The following is a 23,025-nucleotide window of genomic DNA, read 5'->3' on the forward strand; positions in this document are numbered from 1 at the left end:
TTTCTCCTTAGACCATCCAACTTTTCCAACACACCTCATTTTTTTTGTGAGTACAGGAGTGACGTAAAATTTATCCACTCAACGCTCCTATGTTTATACCACTTCGTAAGCATGGTATTACCTATATGCAATGTTAACGACGCTGCCCTACACCCACAACACCATACCAAACCAATAAACCACACTCACAAACACTTTACCACCAACCAATTGAAACCATTTCAGCAAACCCAGAAAATGGCACACGCCACACCCTTCAATCACATTACATATCTATGTCACATTATGCAATAAGGATGTTCAAATTACACTTTACATTTTGGGTGCAGGTATACAGGAGTAGTAAATACTTTCAAATACACAATCTGATATACAAACATATCCATCGCATTCAAATCAAACCTAACAACATCCATTGTCCTACCATAAAACTACCATTACATTGATTCTAATTTAGAACACAAACAATGCACCACTTGAATTGATTGGGTCACTTTCGACAAACACTTTCCAAGCGTTAAACCACGCTACAAATGTGAACCAACAAACATAACACGCACGCACTAAAACATGCCAAACACTCACGTTACAATTACATTTAGTGACACAACGAAGCACATCATGACGACATCCAACCAACTAGCAGCTGTTATAATTAATCCATTAACATCAACAACACCACAACTGCATTCCAATGTCAAAGGACCACCGACATGTACATTAACAATTGCAACACACACACAAGAACTTCACCATAACTTAATGTTGTGAATTAAATTGGGTGAATGTGTCAATAAAACAACCACTCACAAACCTAACACCCAAAATTGAAAAACACACATCGTATTCCCAAAATACAATAACAATTTTAGTTTGCAGAGATACACACCTTTAGGTTTCATAGTAATCTGCAGTAACTCAGACAACGGCTAAATTGACAGCTATGTTGTAGTGATCGATCACGTCCCTCAATGTTAATGTAATCACCAAAGAATACACAAAATAACCCTTCGCCGTCGCAGTCCACAATGCTCCTAATTAATGTTCGTAATGCAGAACTTCGGCCGTTTAGGGTTCATCAATCACTATGAATGTGGAATTTTAATTCTCTCCCCTCTTAAATGCACAACCCACGTTTAGGGTTTCATTCCACCAACATGGTAATGTTTCAATGTGGAAATGTCGACCACCAATGTTGCTTTACACAAATTCAAAGATTGGATCAAAAAAGAGGAAAAACTATAAAATCCTATAGTGCGCTTTATGTCCAGAAGAGTAATTTCAACAATAGCCAAACCCATATTGCCCTCTAATTAAAACATAAAACACGCACATGGTAGAGGATAGCTATGCCATTTTCATATGTTAGGACTTTTCAGTTTATAAGAAAAGATCCAGGATTAAGTAGTGCACAAGTCCATAATTTGGGTTTTATTGGTACTTCACCCTAAAGTAATAGATAAAAAAAAAATTAGTTAAATCTAGTGTTATAGTTTAAAAAAAAAATTCCTTCACATGTCAAAAATTCCTTCACATGTCAAATTTAACATTAGTAGTCAATACCAAATGTTATGTAAATAAATGAGAACTTAATTGAAGTGTTTAGAGATACCACTTGACAATATGAGCATGCAAAAATTAGTCCTTTACTATTATTTACCTCAATTTCAATTTATATTTAAAATTTTGTGGCAAAACTCAATTAATGTGGTTCTATATAACTATAAAAGAAAAATAGAAAACCAAACGTTCCTTTCTTCACATGTCAAGTTCAATATTGGTAGGGCAAACCCAATTATTACCTAAGAAAATTAGTTGAATTAGAGTTGTCAAATATTGTTATTTAGGCTGCCACTTAAAAAATGACATCTTATATTCTTAGACTTTTTCAGATTATTTTGCTTTTCAATTCAACAAAACAAAACAAAACAAAACAAAAATTCTTTTCCCCTCATCTTAATAAAAAATAAGATAATAAAATTCGTTCATTTTATTTAATTTTCTTTCATAATATAATTTATCTCTTCTGATTGTCTCAATAATTCTATCATATATTTAATCATATATTTTATCTATTTTTGTAAGAGAAATATCTTTTAATTTTTGAAATTTAAATATAGCATAATAGTAACCTATTCTTTGCACGGATTTTTTCAACTAGCAAAGTATATATATCAAAGCTAAGATAACATATTATCTCAATTACTAAAATCCGAAATTCCTATTTCACTTAGCAGCTAGCAAAGTATATATTTCATTGAAACAACTGTCTCATAAAGAGAGGACACTCACCCACTATCAATGCTTGTTTTTCGCAAATTTATTAGGAGGAAATTAGGGTGCCCTATAAGCAGAGGTTTACTATTTTCCCACAGTAAAGTTCTTGTTTTCTACTCAATTTTTTTTTTTTTTAACCCTCTTTTGAGGCTTTCCTAAAAAGATCATATATGCATTATTAGTCCAAATGCTATTCTACCAAATAGCACAGTACTTTAAAGGTTTGAAAATGTAAGCAACTTTTTGCTTTTAGAATCAAGCAAACAACTTTAGACAATCTATGAACATTTTGAAAGCTTCTTTTGGCCCATGACTAACTTTTGCTATAATTTGCGACAGTATGCATAATTGTTACAAAAAGGGAATGATTTCTCTCCGGATCACACTGGATTGGATAGGAATTTATTAGTCTCATTTTAACGATTTAAACTATTATTTTTTTTATATAATAATTTTGTGTAATTATTTATATAAAAAAATTGATTGATTTGATATTTATATGCATACAATTTTATTATATTTTGTCATTCATTTTTTAAAAGACAAATATAATGAAATTATATAGTTACGAATATTTGAAGAATCCAAATTTTTTTGATGCATAATTTACATATAAAAATCTACAAAATGAAATGAGCATTCAGATCATCGGAGTTGGATCTGTGGTAGATCCCAATAGCAACCCTTTTGCTCACTTTTGGATTCAAGATAACCTAAACTCTTGTGAGAAAACACTAATATCCTACTTATATATGTTTTGGTTTATACATTTTGAAACCTGGTACATTTCAGTTTTAAAATAGTGAATTTAGCAATTTCAAAAATATTTTTTAATATAAATCTTAATAATTATCTTACAAACTATAACAAATCAAATATAATTATTTAAAATTTAAATGGGTAGAGTTTCGGTATGACGAAACATAAAATAAAAAATGGGGTTGTCATGATACTTACAAAAATGTGTTGTACTATGATTAATTTGAAGAGAAAAAAAAAACATTTTATTAGATATCTAATTATTGAAAGAAAATTGTTCTAAAAATTCTTTAAATTCTAATTGTGTAATCTTAAAAAAACCTACTCTTATCATACAGAATTTTATAAAATGTGACATTCCATTTTCTCCATCCCGTTGCACGCCATGTTTCAATTACCATAAATGCTCACATTACATTAAAATTTTGAAGGATGACTTAGCCCACAAAGTTTCTAATAAAGCAAGATTTGGGTCGGAAAAGGCAAGATATATATAACTTTAATGTTTTTTTTTTTTTTTTTTTTTTTTTACTTGAACTCATGCCACCAAGAATGATAATAAAAAAAAGTCTTATTGTTGGACTACACTGTCGGTGGACAACACATAAAAAAAAATTTGAAACCATATTTCCTAAAATTTTCACATGTAGGGTTTTTTTTATTTATTTTTATTTTTTAACCATGTACAACTTTTCCTTTGATCTCCTTCTCAAGTATTGCTTTCAATGCTTTTCTTATAGTCCTCAGTTCTGGTTTCATCAGTATGACAGTTGGGAGTGAGTACTTAAAGTTGAAAGTAGTGTTGTGGGATAGAGACCCCCAAATTTGAAACTTGTCCGTAGAGTTTCTTCTTATTTGTGGTCGAAACTGAGTTGTCTCAGTAGGACTAGGTCACAGCTTTTCACTTTTAAATAATGGGTTATGAACTCAAATTTTAAGTATTGAATTAATGGTTAATTGCTTTATCTTCCACTCTTTCTTGAAACTATTATCGAGGCTTTGATTGGATAATTATCAAATATACGTGGATTTAGAGACTAAATATATTTGGCTAATTAGTTAGGGCAAAGTCTTGAACATAGTATTAATCACAAAAAGATAAAAACTGAAAACTGGTCTAGCAAAATAATAATCAAAATGCTGAGCACAAATATTATGATAAAACAAACAGAAAATAAATTATTGAAATAAACATAATCTAATGTGCAAATTAAAAATTAGAGCAATTGTTTGTGAGGAGAGTTGTATTGTTACTATTCTAAAATTATTTTTCCTTCTCTCATAAATGTGTTAATAGAGTAAAGCAGTTTCAAGATAAAATTCAATTTTCTCATAACATTCAAAACAATATATAATAGAATAGCAAAATAATAGTGAAAAGGGGAATAGTTGGACAAAAATGAAATACTATTGTGATATTTTCTAGTGGATTAAAACCTAGATGAATGGATTGTATGTAGTGTAATATGTAAAAGCATTATTAATATCTCCTTTTTAATTAAATAACGGGTAACAATTATATGTTTCGTACACAAGACTTGTTTCATACTTGACTTATGAGCTCGAGTAGTACTCATTCCTCACCAATTTATCCCAAGGGCATAGTATTATTTTGTTCTTGACATTACGTAATAGATGAGTGTCACTTTTTTCCGTTTGAGAATCTTTATCTGTTTTACGTACACAAGGAAAAATTCTTATAATTTTTATTTTTATTAACATATTCTAATTAATTACGACACAATACATTTCACAATTACCTTAATAATGATTAATTATGATGAAAACTCAATCATAATTAATTATAACTAAATTTAAATATGATTAATAGTATTGAACATCCATTTGCACCACATTGACAATATATTTGACAATAGTAGTTGTGTTTTGTGATTTGTGAGTACACAAAATTTTCAGAGAAAAAAAGGGAGAAATTTCAAAAAAGCAAAAAGTTAAAAACATAATTACAAATTCCAAGTAATTTATATGAATAAAATTGTTTGAGGGCTCGAAATCGTTTAGCTCGTAATTGGCTCGAAACTTAAAGCGACGTCGTTTTGGGTTCTCTTACCGGTAACGTGTAATAAAATTCTCTTACCAGTAAGATATATTAAAATTCTTTTACCGGTAAGATAATCCAAAACGACATCATTTTAGATTCGGAACATATTCGAGCTTGGAAATTTTAGGCTCTATAACAGCTCTGTTTACATGAATTTATAAGTATTTTTTTACCTTGCATTCTTATGTCATTTTCCAAAAAAAAAAAGCGGTGTCCTTTTTTGTTTGTGTTTAGGTGAAAGAAGACAGAAGGAGAGAGGTAGATCTTTTGTTTTTGTAAGCAACATGAAGCATCCATTTTCCAAAGCACAAACTACTATTATTTTACTTTTTTATTTTGTGCTTTTCAAAAAAAAAAAAAAAAAAAACAAATATGAGTAATGCAGTTAAAAACTTTTTTTTAAAACGGACAAATATTAAGGGGTACCGGAACACATTTTATATGGTGTTGAGCAGAGGATGGAGGGACGGACAACCCATACATTTTTTAACTTATCAAAATATCATTCAATAAATAAGAAATATAGTATACTTGAAGAACATTAAGTCATATTCATAAATATTAAAATAAAATAATATAACTTTTTCTAAAAACAATGAAATTTTGTTAGAGAAAAAAATTGTAACTTCTTATAGGAGCCATTATAATTTTTAAATTGACCAATTATAAAATTTTATAGACTTAAAAGAGCACTTTGAGTAATATTCAAATAATTGTATGTAAGATTATAACAAGTGAATGACATGCCTAAATTAAGACATCTCCAATAACTTTTATTGGGTTAATTTGCCTAAAATAAGCAATATTTTAATAATTATTCATTGCTCAAATTTTGGATCCGTTTCGTAGTGTTGCCCTCATAAATGAGATTAGTTGAATTGAATTTCTTTTGTCTCCCACTAATGCTACCGGCACAAGAATTGCAACAAAATTACATCAATTTAATATTAAATTCTCAATCATTTTGCCACGCATTTATATATAGAATAAGGTGATGTTTATTAAAATAATATTTAATTATAATTATATCACCACCTATTAGTCGGCTATAAAATTTTGTAAAATAGTAAAATATTTTTCAAAAATTCTTCATTGTTTTGTTATATTTGATTATGGGTATGGACCTGCATTAGACCTTTCCAATCCAAACTTAAATTTTTCATCAAATTTAATTTGATGAAAATTTAATGAAAATAATGTTTTAACTGTTTTATCAAATTAGTATCAAATGAACCAAGTCTTACTTTTTTCATTAAATCAAAAGAGCGTTTAACCTTTCATTAAATATCGTAAGTGACCATTAGTAGATAACCGGATGAATGACCGGCTAGTCAATCGAGTGGGCGACCGCTCAGGCACCCAGATTAAAAAAAAAAATTGAAGAAAACTTATACTAGGCCAGACGACCACTTAAACATCCTCCCGGTTATCTTCCAGATTATTCCATGAAAATTGGAAATTTAATGTTGAAACGTTTCATATTATATGAAACTTTTAATCCAAATATTTACTCAAAATTGATTGTAAAAAAAAAAAATATATATATATATATATATATATAAGGAGATTAAAGGCTTGTTTGGTGTAACTTATTGCACATTAAAAATTGATAATCAAAAATCAAAACCTAAAAGAACCTCTCTCCACCTTTTAAATAATCAATTTTTTTTTAACTTATTTAAATTATTTTACCTAATAAACTATAATCCGAAACAGTTGTATAGCACAAACTTTCAGATTAAAATAAATTATAATCAATTCCTTTAAACTGCAACAAACAGCCTCTAAAAACAAAATTATACCTAAAATCACATGTTGAACAATTTTATACAAAGAGAAACTTGAAGCTTTCATTAGGAAGACACTAGGAACAAAAGTATGCTCAAAAAACCCACCCAAAAAAAAAAAAAAAAAAAAGGTGATATATATAGAGAGAGTTCAATTCTTGAATTGATTATTTCAATCTGATATCAGCAAGATCAAACCAGATTTGCTTGAACACCTTGATAATCACCTCATGATACTCATCAGAATTCAATTGAAGATAACACGCAAGAAGATCTTCCAAGTCCTTGGACCCCCTGATATTGTTTTCCTTAATCATCTCCACCATTGATTCCCTAAAATCTCTCTGTGGATCCGCCGACTTTTTCACCACCGCGAAGCTCTCCGACAAGCTCTTCCGACCACCGCCCTGAATCTTCCTGCTCGCAATTCTTGGAGTATTCGTTCGGAGTCTCAGTCCCGGCGAGCTCGCACTGACTCTCCGACTCTGTTTCATGGCGATTGATGTTTTGGTTTTGATTGGTGTTTTGGTTTCTGGGTTTTTTGTTTTGATTGGAGGGAGTTGGAGATTTGGAATCGAATCGAATTGATTGAATTTTGTGTTCAATGAATCGATATCGTTTTCGAATTTGCATCGGCAAGAGCTCGACAATGAGACCATGGCGTCGAATGAATCAGCGACCAATTCGGGTAACAAAGAATCCGGGTCGGAAGAGCTATCGGGTGGTGAATTCGGGTATTCCTCAGATGTCGAATCGGGTTTGGTGCCGGACTCGACTGTGGCGCGACAGCTGCAACTGGCGGAGACAGAGCCGGTGACGAGGTTGAGCTTGGGTGAGGATGCTCTGTTTCTGTTTCTAGTTCTGGTTCGACTCTGTTTGGATGATTTTCTGGGAAAGTCTGAGAAATGAGTGTTGTTGGGATGGTGAGGAGTGAGGTCTCTGGTGAAGTAATGAGACTTTCTTTGAAGAGAAAGGAGGTGAGATTGGCTTGATTTGGATTGGTGTAATGATGGAATTACAGGAGTTGTTGATAATGGTGATGAAGATGAAGAGGAGGAGGATATGGATGGTGGTTTTTTGTTTTTGGAGAGATGGAGGTTTTTTGAGTTTCTGGTTCTGCTGCTACCAATGTCTTTGAACTTGTAAAACCAGCCATTTGGTATCATGTGTGATAATCTGAACTTGTGATTCCCCATCTCAAACACCCCCTGCCTCTCTCTCTCTCTCTCTCTCTCTCTCTCTCTCTCTGTTTTGTACGAGGGACACAGAACACTCTGCTTGGTTTTTGCTTTAAGGCTTGAGGAGTAGTGATTCTGGAAGATAAATATACAGGGCTCCTGTACTTGTAATTTGAGAGCAAGTGATTTGGGTGCGTTTGTTTTCGTGGCTCAGGGCGTGGGATTGTAATATTAGTCTCAGTCTCATCAATCTAATAGTTTATTATTTGTTTTAAAATTTTTATTCCGGATTATGTTTCATATTTGGGAACTATCTTATGCCATGGGGTTGGGATAGAAATTATGGGATAACTCATCTCATGTGATTAGATAATGAAATTATATTTTTGCGTTCTAGTATTTAATTATGTATTATATATAGTAAAATTCAAAAAAAAAATTAAATGTCTCAATTTAAAAATAAAATAATTTTATTTATTTTTTTTTGTTTTATTTATTTAATTTTTTAAAAAATAACATATATTTTTATTTGGGAAAATCGGTCTAAGGTCCCTATCCAACTTTTAGTAATAGATTAGGTCCACAATCTGTTCTTTTGTAGTCTAAGGTCCCTCACCCCATTCCCACTCCTAAACTCACCCATCTCACACCACTCTCACCACCACCACCACCACCACCGTCGGAATCTCGCTACTCTCTTCTACCCCTCCCGAAACTCAACCTTCTTTCTTTCTCCCCCATTATTATAAACACTCTGCTTCTAAAATTTTCCAAAACCTGCTTCATCTCTCTCTCTCTGTGGTGGCCATCGAGTCTCCCCTGCTTTTTCATAATCTCAAGTTCATTTTGAGGTTGTTGTTGGACAATGTGATGGCTACACTGAGGACCCAACAATTTCAGACAACTCAAATACTGCCACTTTTGCAACTATGATTCTGCGAATTCACAATGAAATATGGGAATGTGTGATATAAGATATCTACACAAAGTGAAGCATTCTATCACAGATCTGGCGCACTCTCGAGTTCGTTTCTGGGTTCTATTGCTGGGGTTAGGAGTTCCTCACTGCTCTCTTGTTCTTTAGTGGTTCCTTCTAAACAATAAATAGTTGAACATCCCCAAAAACAAAACTAGGAAAATTCGAGTTTTTCCCGGATTTCTTCTTGTTTCACTAGATTATTATGTTGTTTTTTCAGATTTGTTCTGATTTCATAGATTATTTTTTGTGGGTTTGGTGAGAGATTGATCGATTGATTGATTTGATAAAATGTTTCTTAGAAAAATAATCATAGAGAAAAACAATTAAAATTTTCTCTAGTTTGTTCAAAACACAGAGAAAATTATGAGTGTTTTTTTGTTTCTAGGTAGCCCAAATTTCTCTGGTTTGGTTTGATTTTGAATGACTAATAATAAAGAAGTTTAGATAACCAAGAAATATTTCCTAGTAGGTAACTAGAGAAATTCTTTGATTTTGAATGACCAATAATGGCTATGAGAAATTTGGAGAATCAGAAGCTTCTTCTGCAACCATATATCCAAAGAAAAAATATTAGAGAGTGAGAGAGAGTTTAGGCTAAGATGAGACTTGAACTTACTTTGTCCAAAGAAATTAGAGTGGGAAATCCAGAGAAATTTGGCGAGAATTTCTCTGGACAGTGGGAAGTCCAGAGAAATTTGGAGAGAAGTCCAGAGAAATTTGGCGAGAATTTCTCTGGACAGTGGGAAGTCCAGATAAATTTGAAAAGAAGTCCAGAGAAATTTGGAATTAGGCAAGGATAGATATACCCTGAAAAATTTGTAGATAAGTACAACAAAAATTTATTGAATTCATTCAAAGAAAATGATAGGAATTTCCCAAACAATTGTAGAAATTCTGAATCAATATCAACAATATAGCATATTCAAACAAGATGAAGCACATTACAATTTCTCTGGAGAGAAGAGAAATTTCTCTGGAGAGAATAGAAGGCCAGAGAAATTTACAGTGGGAATTCTAGGGAATGTTAGAGAAATTAGAAAGTCCAGAGAAATTCTTCCCAGAATTTCTTTGGACTAATTTTTATCTTTGAAGTTGAATTTTCTCTGGAAGTCTAGGGAATGACTTCTTCTCTTTCTTGTCTATGCTAAGGTATGGCAAGATCTTACTGACAACCACATCATCTTGTTGGACTTGATATACAAAGAGCACTAGGATTAGCAAACAGAATTTTGATAGCAACCCTTCAAAATTCTAATGTTGCTTACATATTCCATAATGTCTAGGGTAGAGAAATGGACAATGGAATATGGGATTCAAAATTCTAATGTTGCTTACATATTACAATGTGGAATTTTTCCAGTTGAATTCAGTTGAACAATGTTGCTTACCCAATGAATCACAATGATTTGGATGTGAATGAGAAGAAAAGTAGAGAAACTCATCCAGAGAAATTTGGTCCAGAGAAATTTCTCTGGGCCAGAATTTCTCTGACCAATTTTCTCTGCACTGAAATTTCTCTGGACCAAATTTCTCTGGACCAATTTTCTCTGGACTGAAATTTCTCTGGATCAAGGTTGAGGGACCTTAGACATTATGAAAATATTGTTGAGGGACCTTAGACATTATAAAAATATTTGATGTCCTTTATGCTATAAAATCATAATACCAGGGACCTTAAAAAAAAAACCCCTTTTTATTTATATTTAATTTATTTAATTTTTTAAAAATAAATTTATTTAATTGTGCAAAAAATAAAATAAAATAAATTTTTATTTAATCTAACTAAAAATAATTAAAATAGTAAAGCTATATTTAATATTGCTATTACTTAGTAAATAATTGAAAAGAATAAAATAGTCATTTGAACATTTATCTTTTTCCATAATATCATAAACAAACATTGGTTTCACTAAAAATAGTCCAATTTAGACATCTAATCCCATGACTAAACAAACATAAGATACAAATCCAATCCAACCAAATAGTTCGGGGACAATATATCACAGGACTAATAGTCCGATGGATTACAATCACCCCTTATCCAAACAAACACACCGTTTATGGATTCATTTGGAAAGGATTTTTTAGTTTTTTTTTTTTTTGTTTTTTGTTAATTTAGTCTGGTTAGTTTTGTTTAGAAAATTTTTTTGACCTTTTAAAACTTTTTTTTTTGAGAGAAAAAGTAAAATGAATATGATTTTAACGTGACATTTTATCTTATTAATTTATTTAATTTCTTTTGTCTTGTTTTTACTTTTTTAATCATAACTCAAACCCAATTCACTTGCCAAACAGTAACTATATATACATATATTTTTAAAATATTCGATACACTTTCAACTCCTCAATGTGTTTGCCTATTGTTAATCACCACTTATATTAAATTCTAATTTTAGCATAAAAATGTAGCATATATATTATTTTCCTTGAGAAAATATAGAAGTGCAAGTGAAGTTTATAGTCCAAAGTATGCCACAATTTTCACTTTTATTATTAAACAATACCAATTGCATCTCTATATTTAAAAAATTATTTTTACTTTTTTTTTCCATATTTTTTATGTCGTAATTCAACTGTTTAAATTTGAAATAAAAATAAAATGACATCATTTTTAGTGTATAATTTAAAATAAAAAAGGTAAATTATGTTGATCTCCTTGAGATTTGGAGAAAATAAAATAAATTACATTGAATTTCCTTAAGATTTTAATTTACCAACACTTAGTCCTATTTTTATCAAAATTTAATAATTATATAGATTGAAAAATATTATTATTTTAACATGACATCATATATATTTTATCTTGTTTATCTTTCTATTTTTACACCATCTGCATTAATTCTTATCAATTTTAATTTTATCATAAAGGAAATTAGTGTAATTATGTCAAAATTGTAACTCTTACTGTATTTTCTCCAAATATTAGGAATGGTCAATATAATTTACACAAAAAATAATATTTTGTTTTAATTTTATGAAATATTCTTTATTGGCGTAACTTGATAAAAAAAATAACAAAAATAACAAAATAAAAAAACTATAACAAGATTGTTATTCATCCGGTTTGATTTTGAGTTTTCAAAAATAGTTTTTTGAATTTTCAATTCATATTTTTGTATTTGTAATCATTTGTACAAATTTTTTTTAAAAATTCATTGAATATAGCAAAACACAAAAATTTATTGAATTTTTTATTATTTTTATATTTTTTTGTATTTGGTGAATTGTTTTTAAAAAAATATTTAAAAATATTATATTTTTAAGTGTATTTAAATTAAATTTATCTAAAAAATATCTAAAAAAAATCACTAAAAACAAAATATATATATGAAAAACAAACAAAAAAAATCTGAAATAAAAAATGGTGATTATTATTATTATTTAGGATAAATTATGCAAATAGTCCATGTAGTTTACACGATGTGTCAATTTGGTCCTTGTAGTTTCAATTTGCTCGATTTTGCTCCTTAATTTAACGGATTGTGTCAATATAATCCAATAAATAACGGTTGTTAAGTTAATTTAACGGAATGTCAAATAATGTGTCAATTTGGTCCCTGTACTTTACACGATGTGTCAATTTGGTCCCTGTAATTTCAATTTTCTCTATTTTAATAGGGACTAAATTGACACATTGTGAAAAATACAGAAACACACATTGTTTGACTTTCCATTAAATTCATTTAACAACTGTTATTTATTAGACTAAAATAACACAATTCGTTAAATTATGAGACAAAATCGAAAAAATTAAAATTATAATGACCAAATTAAAACATCATATAAATTACATGGACTACTTACATAATTTTCCCTATTATTTAAATGCAAAGAATCCAAGTCCTAATTTGCAATTCCCTCTAAATAGAACGGGTCCACAGAGGAAGAAATTTAGCACAAAAGGAAATGGAAACCGGGCCCGCGGGGGGGTGGCTTTTCCAGGTTATGGTACCTAATCACCCCGTAATTAAGGGTTCAAACAAAAAAAAGTTGTTTCCATGTAATCATCATATCTGTGTTTAGTTCCAAAAAAACACTTCTAAAACAATAGGGTGGTTTGGTTTTTGGATTGGGTTAAAAAATCACAAAAGAACAAAAAAAAAATTATAAAATTATAAAAAGACAAAAATCATAAAAAGATCAAAAAAATTTGCCATTCTAAAATTCAAAAAGTCAAAAAAGTCAAACAAGAATTCCAAACGACCAAAAAAATCACAGGTTAAAAAAGTTTAAAAAATCAAAAAGTCAACTAAAAAAAGTCATTGTCAAACGAGCACTCAGTGTATTTGATTTTAATTTTTTAAATTAAATTTTTTATTTTTTGTATTTTTATGTTTAATGAATATTTTTAAAATTCTAAGTAATTTTTTAATGTTGTAGATGCACCTTACTTAGAAGTATCTAAATAATAAAATATTTGTAAAAAAATATTTTAAAAAAAATTAACAAATACACAAAAATACAAAAAAAAAAATGTACTAAATTTTTAGAATTTTTTTATATTTTTGATATTTAGTGAACTTTGTAAAGATTTTTTTCACAAATATTATATTTTTTAAGTGTGTTTATATTAGATGCATCTAAAAATTTAAAAATTACTTAAAATATTAAAAAAATTAAATAAAAATAAAAATAATATGAAAAATGAAAAAATAAAATTTTTGAAAAGTACATTTTAAAAACTAAAATCAAACAAATTTGTACTTTTATTTTGATTACTGTGCATTTTATTTTATTTGATACCCACTTTTATCTCCAAAGATTCTCTTAACTCTTGCTTTGCTACGCCACAACTGTTTCTGTCCCTAATGATTCTCCTACTCGGCCACTGTTTGGTCACGAGACACACCACATCAGTAGATAAATCAATCGATAACTTTAAAGTTATAAGCATCTGTATCAAAGGTTTTCGACTAAAAACACAACTCCAACTACTAGTAATATGTGGAAAAAGTATAATACGATGCTGTTTTTTTTCAATTGTTCCTATCTTTTTTCTTCTTTTTTATACCATCGTGTATTATCAGTGTTATTTTTTATTAAAAAAAATTAATTTTCTAACCGCTATTTCGGCATTTGTTTGCCTTCAAGGGACTCTACTTGCTAGCCACTATTAGTCACCATTTTTCAAAATGGCTAGCCCTTTTGCCAATCTCATCTTATCCGCCATATCCTTGTGTTGGGGTTTTTGTTTTTCTTATTAGGACGAATGTTTGTTTGGAATGATCTAAATAAATATATTTTTTGACTTTTTATGAAATATGGATTGGATTTGGATTGGGTTTGAAATTATGGGTTAGAGAGGTTATGTGACTTAAATAAGATGATATGACTTAAATAAGATAGTAACTTTTTTAATTTTTTACTTTTTTCAAATATGCCAAACCGGGTTGTAGTTGGCATGTCCTTCTTATATTATGTTGAATTTCACATTTTATGATTTTATCGTTATTGTTTTTTTTTTTCCTAATCACAAAAATTAAATTTGAACAATTTATTACCTAACTAGATTATATACATTGTAAAAAAAATTAAATTATTTAAACTCAACTTATGATTAACTTAAAAAATAAATAAAACAAATTTAAATACATTTTAAAATTCGTTATTGAACTAATTATTAGTCAGGAGGGACTTGGGTCAGCCCCACGCAACCATTTTTTTTTTTTTTTGGGTTGTTTTTCCAGGTGGGTTGCATGTCAGAGGGACCACCTTTATCCTGGACCTTTATTCTGAGGACAACCCCAAAGGAGAGCTCTGCATGTCCTTTGCCTTTTTTTCTATTACGGGCTCACCTTGGATGCCTTCAGTGCACCCAGATTTCAGCTTCTAACAGCATCTAACTCTTCGTTAAATTTTGAGTAAATTATAAGGAGCTGCTCTCTCTGGTTCAAATCGAATTAGAGGGTATTGTTGGACCTCCGTGAGTTTATTATAAAATTTGTATCGATAATTTAAACCGTTCAATATATACAACTCGTCGAGTATTTTATTTTTGTAAAAAATAATGGTGATTGGATATCGATATCCACTTGATCAGATCACATTTGTGTTAATAGTTAATATGATTTTTAAAATAAATTGTTGGCAAAAATGTGATCTAATCAAGTATCTATTGATATTCGATCAGCGTGATTTTTTATAGGGATGAAATACTCGACAAGTTCTATATAATAAAAAGTTTCAATTATCGATGCAGATTCCGTGATGGACCCACGAAGACCCAAGACCCAACAGTACCCTCTAGTTAAAAAACCCAACGGAAGAGAAGTGTACTCCAAATTATAAATCCTTTGAGATTCATCTAAAATACAAATTATTTTCTATCGATTAGAAAATTAAAAAAATTCCTTTTGTTAAATTTTATTTAACAGAGTTAATTGAAAAAATAAAATTTCTAACTATTTTTTTTATAAAATAATAAAATTAGTTAAATTATTAATTAAAATAAATTTTGACGTCATTAAAAATTATTAATTAACTTGATAATTTATTAATAAAATTGGTCATTTGTTATGAAATTACAAATTTCATTGGGCATGATGAAATTGTCAAAATCACAAAGACAATTCATATTTTAAGCAAATCTCAGAAGGTGTATTTATAATTTATCCTTCAATTTTTTATTAAATTTGAATTTGATAAAAAAAAATAATAGAAGAATTCAATTCATTTATTAAACTTGTATCAAATCAAGTTTGTCAAAAAATTTATCAAATGAAAGATGAATCAAATTTTTCATCAAATTTTAAACGGTTCTTTTTCATTTAGATTTTGGTGAAATTATTAAAAGATGAAAGGCGGAAGATAATTTTTTTTCCACCTAAATTGATTAAAGGAGATTTTCTTTAAGGTCCCTAATATTAAAATTTTATAAGATAAATGACATATAATATTTTTATAATAGTTAAGGTCCTTCAACATTTTCACAGAGAAATTTAGCCCAATTCAGCGAAATTTTGACCCCGACACAGAAAAATTTTAATTTTTATAGAGAAATTTCAAAATTTCTTTGATATGATCACAGGAAAATGTTATCGAGAGACTTTAGCTAATAAAAAAAGGAAAATTTGGCTATAAACCTCCTTTACCTTTCTTTCATTGTTAGAAGGACTAAGAAAAAAATTATACTTTCTAAACCCCCTCATAATTATAAAGTCTTGCATAAAGGACAAAATTTATTATTCAAATATTTTATCAGATTATTATACCCTCACATATACACAATCCAGATACAAAATTTACCTTCTCTCTCGTCTCTCACTTCTAATCCTAGCTTCCTCCATGGTTGGAGCTATGTCATTCCTAAGTTCCGACGACCTCTCTATTCCGATCTGTAATCTATATATATATATATATATATATATATGTGTGTATGTGTTTTGAGTCTTTAAGATCGGAGATTTGAATGATTGCATAGATCAGTCTCGGCGATCATTTGATTCGAACTCAAAAGCTCAAAGATTTAAAGTAAAATCTGAAAAATCAGTGTGTATGAAAAATCTCAAGATTTTTGAAAGTTCAAAGTTTCAAAAATCTGAAAAATTTGTAGAACCGGGGTATGAAAAATTGAGATTTCTTTAAAATCTTCAGATTATAGGCCTGATTCAAGGATTATAGGCATGATTCAATGTTTTCCAAAGTAAACATCGATTGATTCAAGGATTATAGGCCTGATTCAAAGCTTAAAGCTCAAAGTTCCATCGATTTTTCAGAGTAAACATCAAATTTCATTTGATTACTCTGTTTTTTTCATTTGACAGAACCAAAGTAAAATTTTACTTTTAGTTTCAGAATCTCACAGTTTACTTATTTTTCAGAGTAAAATTTTACTTTTATATAGAGTAAATTTTACTTTCAGTTTCAGAGTGTAAAATTTTACTTTCATACAGAGTAAAATTTTACTGTGAAATACATAGTGAAAATGTCTTAATAGGAGAGCTGATAGATATGAGGGTAATATAGTAAAAGAAACAAGTTTTAAAATATCAGGGGGTTTTGAAAGTACTTATATAATTCTTATCCTTTTGAAAGAGAAATTAGATAGTGAAGGGGCTATGACCAAATCCCCCATAAAAAAATAATATTTTGAACCTCTCCTATTATACAAAGTTGAAAAGAAATATTTTACTAATTTTCTCTTGATTAAATGAAATTTTTGACATAGATAAAGTACTTAAAAAAACCAAATCAAAAAAGTTGGACCGATTTTTTTGACAAATGCTAAACTCAAAAACTAAATCAAAGATGTGGGCTCTTAAAAATTTGAGATGAGCACCCAACTATAACCTACAAACCCGAACCAAATTACACCAACCCATAATCATAAGTTTGATTTTAGTTTTCGGTTCTTCTAGGTCAATGTGCATCCCTAATTTACATGTACTATTTTAGCCTTTGTTGTATATGTGTAACAATACTAATTTTTTTGATCATAAGAGCATCTTCAATGATCTAAGTTAAAATGGCTTTGCCAAAACTATTTTTTAATTTTCTACCGTGCACAAATTTAGTTGTTATTCTTTTTACATTACGTTGAATTTCACATTTTCTGGGTTTATCTGTATTGTATTTTTTTCTTTACCACAAAAGTTAAATTTAAACAATTTATTACTCAACTAGATTATATGCATTATAAAAAAATTAAAATATTTAAACTCAACTTATGATCAACTTAAAAAATAAACAAATCAAATTTAAATACATTTTAAAATTTATTATTGAACTAATTATTATTCAGGAGGGACTTGGGTCAGCCGTAATTTAAGGTCTTCCATGACTTCCCAACCAATTTTTTTTTTTTTTTTTTTTTTTTTTTTTCAGGTGGGTTGCATGTCAGGGGACCACCTTGTCCTTTGCCTTTTTTTCTATTAAGGGCTCACCTTCGATGAACCCCCCCCCCCCCGCCCGCATTTCAGCTTCTTCGATGCCCTCCGTGCCCCCACATTTCAGCTTCTGACAGCATCTAACTCTTTATTAAATTTTGAGTAAATTATACGTAGCACCTCTCCCGTCCAAATCGAATGGAAAGTTATTGTTAGATTTCTGTATATCTATTATAGATTTTGTATCAATAATTTGAATTGTTCAATATATAAGATTTGTCAAGTATTTTATTTTTATAAAAAAATCACATTGATCGAATATCGATATTCACTTAATCAAATTACATTTGTGTTAACAATTTATTTTAAAAATTATATTTCATCACTAGTGGTTGACAATTAACAACTAAAAATCATATTTACTGTTGACATAAATATGATTTGATTAGATATTTATCGATATCCGATCAACGTGATTTTTTTTTATAAAGATGAAGTACTCAACGAGTTTTACATAGTGAACGGTTCAGATTATCGGTGCGAATTCTGTGGTAGGTGCATGGAAGCCCAACAATACCCTCCAATTGAAAAACCCAACTAAAAAGGAGCCTGCTCCAAATTATAAACCCTCTTGAGATTTATTTAAAATATAAATTATTTTCTATAGTTTAGAATTACAAAAACCTTTTTGTTAAATTTTATTATAAAATTAATTGAAAAATAAAGTTTCTAACTTTTTTTATATAAAAGAATAAAATTACTTGAATTATTAATTAAAATAAATTTTGACATCATTAAAAATTATTAATTGACTTAATAATTTATTGATAAAATTGATCATTTGTTATGAAATTACAAACTTCATTGGGTATTATGTAATTTTTAAAATCACAATGGCAATTCATATTTTAAGCAAATCTTAGGAGGTGTGTTTATAATTTATCCTTCAATTTTTTATTAAATTTGAATTTGATATAAACAAAAATTAGTAAAAGTATTCAATTCATTCATTAAAGTTGTATCAGATCAAATTTTTGTCAAGAATTTTATTAAATGAGAGATGAATCAAATCTTTCATCAAATTTTAAACAGTTGTTTTTCACTTAAATTTTGGTGAAATTATTAGAAGAAGAACGACTGAAGATTTTTTTTCTCACCTAAATTGATTAAATGAAGTTTTTGAGATAGATGAAGTAATTTAAAAACCAAATCAAAGAAGTTGGATAGATTTTTTTTGACAAATGCTCAACTCAAAACTAAATCAAAGATGTGGGTTCTTAAAATTTGAAATCTGCACCAAACTGTAAGCCTACAAATCCGAACTAAATTAAACCAAACCATAATCATAAGTTCGATTTAGTTTTCTATTCTTCTGGGCCAATTGTATAGGTGCAACAACACAAATATTTTGATCATAAGAGCATCTCTAATGATCCGAGTTAAAATGGCCTTGTCAAATTTATTTTTTGGCTTACAATGCACAAAAGTTAATTTTTATCTATATCACTCCAATTGAGACATGTCATTTTAGCACAATTATTTACCAAATTCAACTATTCTGTGTTAAAGTCGTGGAAATTTGAATGATTTCAACCCAACCCAATCAGATCATACCTTTGGCAGCAAGAGAGCTTTGCCAATTTTTTATCAGAGCAATAACAAATCAGTTGTGAAGCCAAGCTGTTTTTTTGGCTTTAGCATGACTAATGGTACAACCGTTAAAGACGTTGTAATGAGTGTTGCTATATTTTATTGAAATATATATATATATTTTTTATCTATATGATTTCTTTTGTAGGATGATAAGTTTCATTATTTTTAAACAATTGGTTCTACTTATACATACAAATTTTATTATAGGAACATACATAAATATATAATAAGTAACAAAAAATTTAAAAAAAAATTAGTGAAATAAGTCTGTTGATAATAAGTAAAATTTCTCTTGAGAAATATAATTAATTCCCACCAAAGCTTTCAATTCAATTGCGGCATGTTGCAGTATGCTTCATGTGGATGCCTTAAAATCAAAAATGATTGAGACCTCATATTTAGGATTTTCATGACCTTTAAAATAATCTAAATCATTCATATATTTATTTTTATTTTTTTTAATTTCTCTCTGACGAGTGATTTAAATCATTTTAAGATCATAAAAATCTCTAAAATTGAGGTGTCAATCATTATTGCCTGAAAATAGAGAGAAGCCATAAAAGTCTAAGCCTCCATTTGGGAAGTGGGTTGGTTTTTTGGCTTTTTGACTTTTTTGACTATTTGAGCCTGGGTTCAAAAGTTTGGTTTAGGAAGGGCTTTTTGGCTTTTTAACTTTTTGACTTTTTTGGCTATTTGAGCCTGGGCTCAAAAGCTTGGTTTAGGAAGGATTTTTTGGCTTTTTGACTTTTTGGCTTTTTTTGTGAGAGCAGAGTGTAATGATTATGGGTTGGATGTGATGTTTTGTCTGTTGTGGCTCAAATAACCTATTCTGTCTTTTGTAACTCAAAGAGCCAAAAGAACCTAAATGAACTCTTCCCAAACAACACCTTAAGTGAATAAAAAGAGCCCAAATAAACTCTTCCCAAATGAGCTCTTCTCTCTATTTTAAGTCTATCTCCTACATGCAAGTCCATGGTCTCCATTAATGCTTAAACAATAAAGTCCACAAAACAGTCACAAAGTAATGAATAAAATATTAAAGAAATGATTTGTGAATATAAAATTTATAAAATAATATACACTGTTGTGAATTGCTTTTGTGAAATTAGGGCCTTGTTTGTTTTATGTAAGCTTTAAGGATCTTCGAGTTTATCTTGCTTTCATGAATGTGAGGTAAATCTGCCCACCAAAAAATAAAAAATAAAAAATTGTAGGAATAATAAAGTATTACATTCAACAATCTTTATCAATAAATTGACAATGGCAGTATATATGTGACAAGCCTGGAAAAGTAACAGAGTTACAGCCATGTGACATGGACATATGCTTGCTTATATGATAGCACACAAGTTCATACACATTCATTAATATATAACGCCCAGGACACATAGCACACAGCCTCATAAATGAACCAACTTTTAATCAATTCTCTTATTTTTTTTTCATGACAATAAGACTACAGACACATAATTAATCATTTAAATTATTTGACTTATATTTTATATGATTAATTCTGTGTCGATAGACTTATTGTGTTGCTTAAACCTACCAAATATTACGGCTATGGAGATGGCCAATATATTGGTCCCCTCAACAATAGGTTGCTTGACAGTAACAGAACAAAGGATGGTGTAGTTGGTGCACATGACTTCTTCAATCTCAGCTAGAAGATCAGTCATGGGGACCAAATTAATTCTCATATATATGTATACATGCTTTGTCTTGTTCAATTCACACATGGTTGTCGAGAAGTATTTTGTCATGTGGTGCAGGGCCATTGGAAATTGAACTCGGAACATGTTTTGTTTGGCTATCCATTTCGAATTGATATATAAGTTCACTTTCACTTTCTAAATTTAATAATGTATATAAAAGATGATTGGCAAATGATTAGAAAAAGATATAAAAGAGATAATTGTCTTAGATATTCCGATTGATTACTACATTATTATATTAGAAAAGTTGATCTACCTTTTAAGCTATAATAGCTATGCCCAATGTATAGATATGGATCAGGATTCTATTCAATAATCCTTGCAATGGTAGTTTAACAAATTTTTAAGGGTGGCTTGAAGATGGTTTATCATTAGTTGGATAGTCATATCATTGTAAGAGAATCATATAATTGTATTACAAGGATTATTATGGAGAGATTATTGCAGAGAATTCCAATCCCATTCATGTATTGTATATGTTTCAAAGGTTTAAAGTAGAATATAATGGATTTATTTGATGCAATTTCTAATAAGCTGAAAATTGATAATTAAAAAGTAAAAACTAAAAGCATTTTTTTACGTGATAAATTGTGAGCAAAGGTGCATTAACACAAAATTTTCAAAACTTAAAAAATAAATAAATAATTAAAATTTTAAAATAAATATAAGGGTTAAAAAAATGATAGGAGAGCACAATCAATGCATGTCACCCCTCTCTAAAATGTTTTTCCATTCTCCACATGGGCCATAATATTTAGGCCCAAACAAAAAGTCCACAGTAGTCATTATCATGGAAACCCAAGGTGGCCCATGAACAACATATAGCCCTGCTCTGATGATGAGGAATTGTGGACTAATACAAATCACAAAATGATCTATGTCATCTTCTTTTGAAATAAATTGTTCAAATCGATAATCCCTAGTTGGATTCACAACATCTATCTGACACGCGGTTGGGCCTTAACCCATTTGAGGTAGAGGGTTTTGGATCAAACAAAGAAAAGTTTGTGGGTTCAACCATCCTTTAGCTCAGTTGTTTCTCATTCAGAAGTGGGTTAATTATTAGATTATTTAAAATGTCGGTTATGACTCGCAAAAAATAATTTAAATTTTTTATTATTATTGAAACTTTTTATTTTTTTTAAATTTTATTAAATAAAATTTTATTTTAATTTTTAATTTGAAATTTCTAAAAACTTGAGCGGCTAATTCAAAGCTTATCACCTCCAACTCATCTAGAAATATTCCTTCTTGTGGAATGATGTTAGAAGGGATGTGTCATCACAAGTTATATGTAGTCAGTGGGAATGTTTGGTGTTAATTTTCTAAGTTAAAAGGATAATCATAAATCAGAAATTATAAGCACCTATTAGTCAATTTTAAAAAAAAATTTAAATTATTTTAAACTCAAATTATAAGTAAAAATTATATGAAACACGCTTCATATACTTCTAAAATAAATAATAATAATAAAAGTTAAAAGCAACTCTTATAAGGGGCAACCAATTGGATCATTATAAATTTAGGGGTGTTTATTTTTCTGACTATAAATTGAGATGAGTTCTTCATTCTCACATTTTGATTAAAATGAGAAAAAAAATATAAAAATATATTATTGAAATTGTTACTTTATATTGGTCCTAAAAAATTAACTTCTTCATATCTTGTGTTTTGAATTTGTTATTTTATTTTATTGCAATAATTTGATAACATATGCCTCAATTGCATGCATGTGTAAAGAGACAATTATATCCTACTACTAAAAGTCAAAAATGGAATTATAGCCACGT

At 29.1% G+C, this 23,025-nt stretch overlaps 1 protein-coding gene across 1 annotated transcript; it reads right to left on the reverse strand.

Annotated features, from left to right (window-relative positions):
- Positions 1 to 6,819: 6,819 nt before the first annotated feature.
- On the reverse strand, positions 6,820 to 8,339 carry LOC114310808 (transcription repressor OFP1). Its single transcript, XM_082891175.1, has one exon. It carries the CDS (start codon positions 8,079 to 8,081, stop codon positions 7,053 to 7,055), a length of 1,029 nt encoding a protein of 342 aa, XP_082747301.1. The 5' UTR covers positions 8,082 to 8,339; the 3' UTR covers positions 6,820 to 7,052.
- Between the last annotated feature and the right edge of the window lie 14,686 nt (positions 8,340 to 23,025).

The sequence above is a fragment of the Camellia sinensis genome, chromosome 10 (assembly GCF_055761805.1).
Source record: "Camellia sinensis isolate YWXY chromosome 10, ASM5576180v1, whole genome shotgun sequence".
In the NCBI taxonomy this organism is placed as follows: Eukaryota; Viridiplantae; Streptophyta; class Magnoliopsida; order Ericales; family Theaceae; genus Camellia; species Camellia sinensis.

Coding starts and splice junctions, on each gene's coding strand:
- LOC114310808 (XM_082891175.1), bottom strand. CDS start 8,081: ATGGGGAATCACAAGTTCAGATTATCACACATGATACCAAATGGCTGG.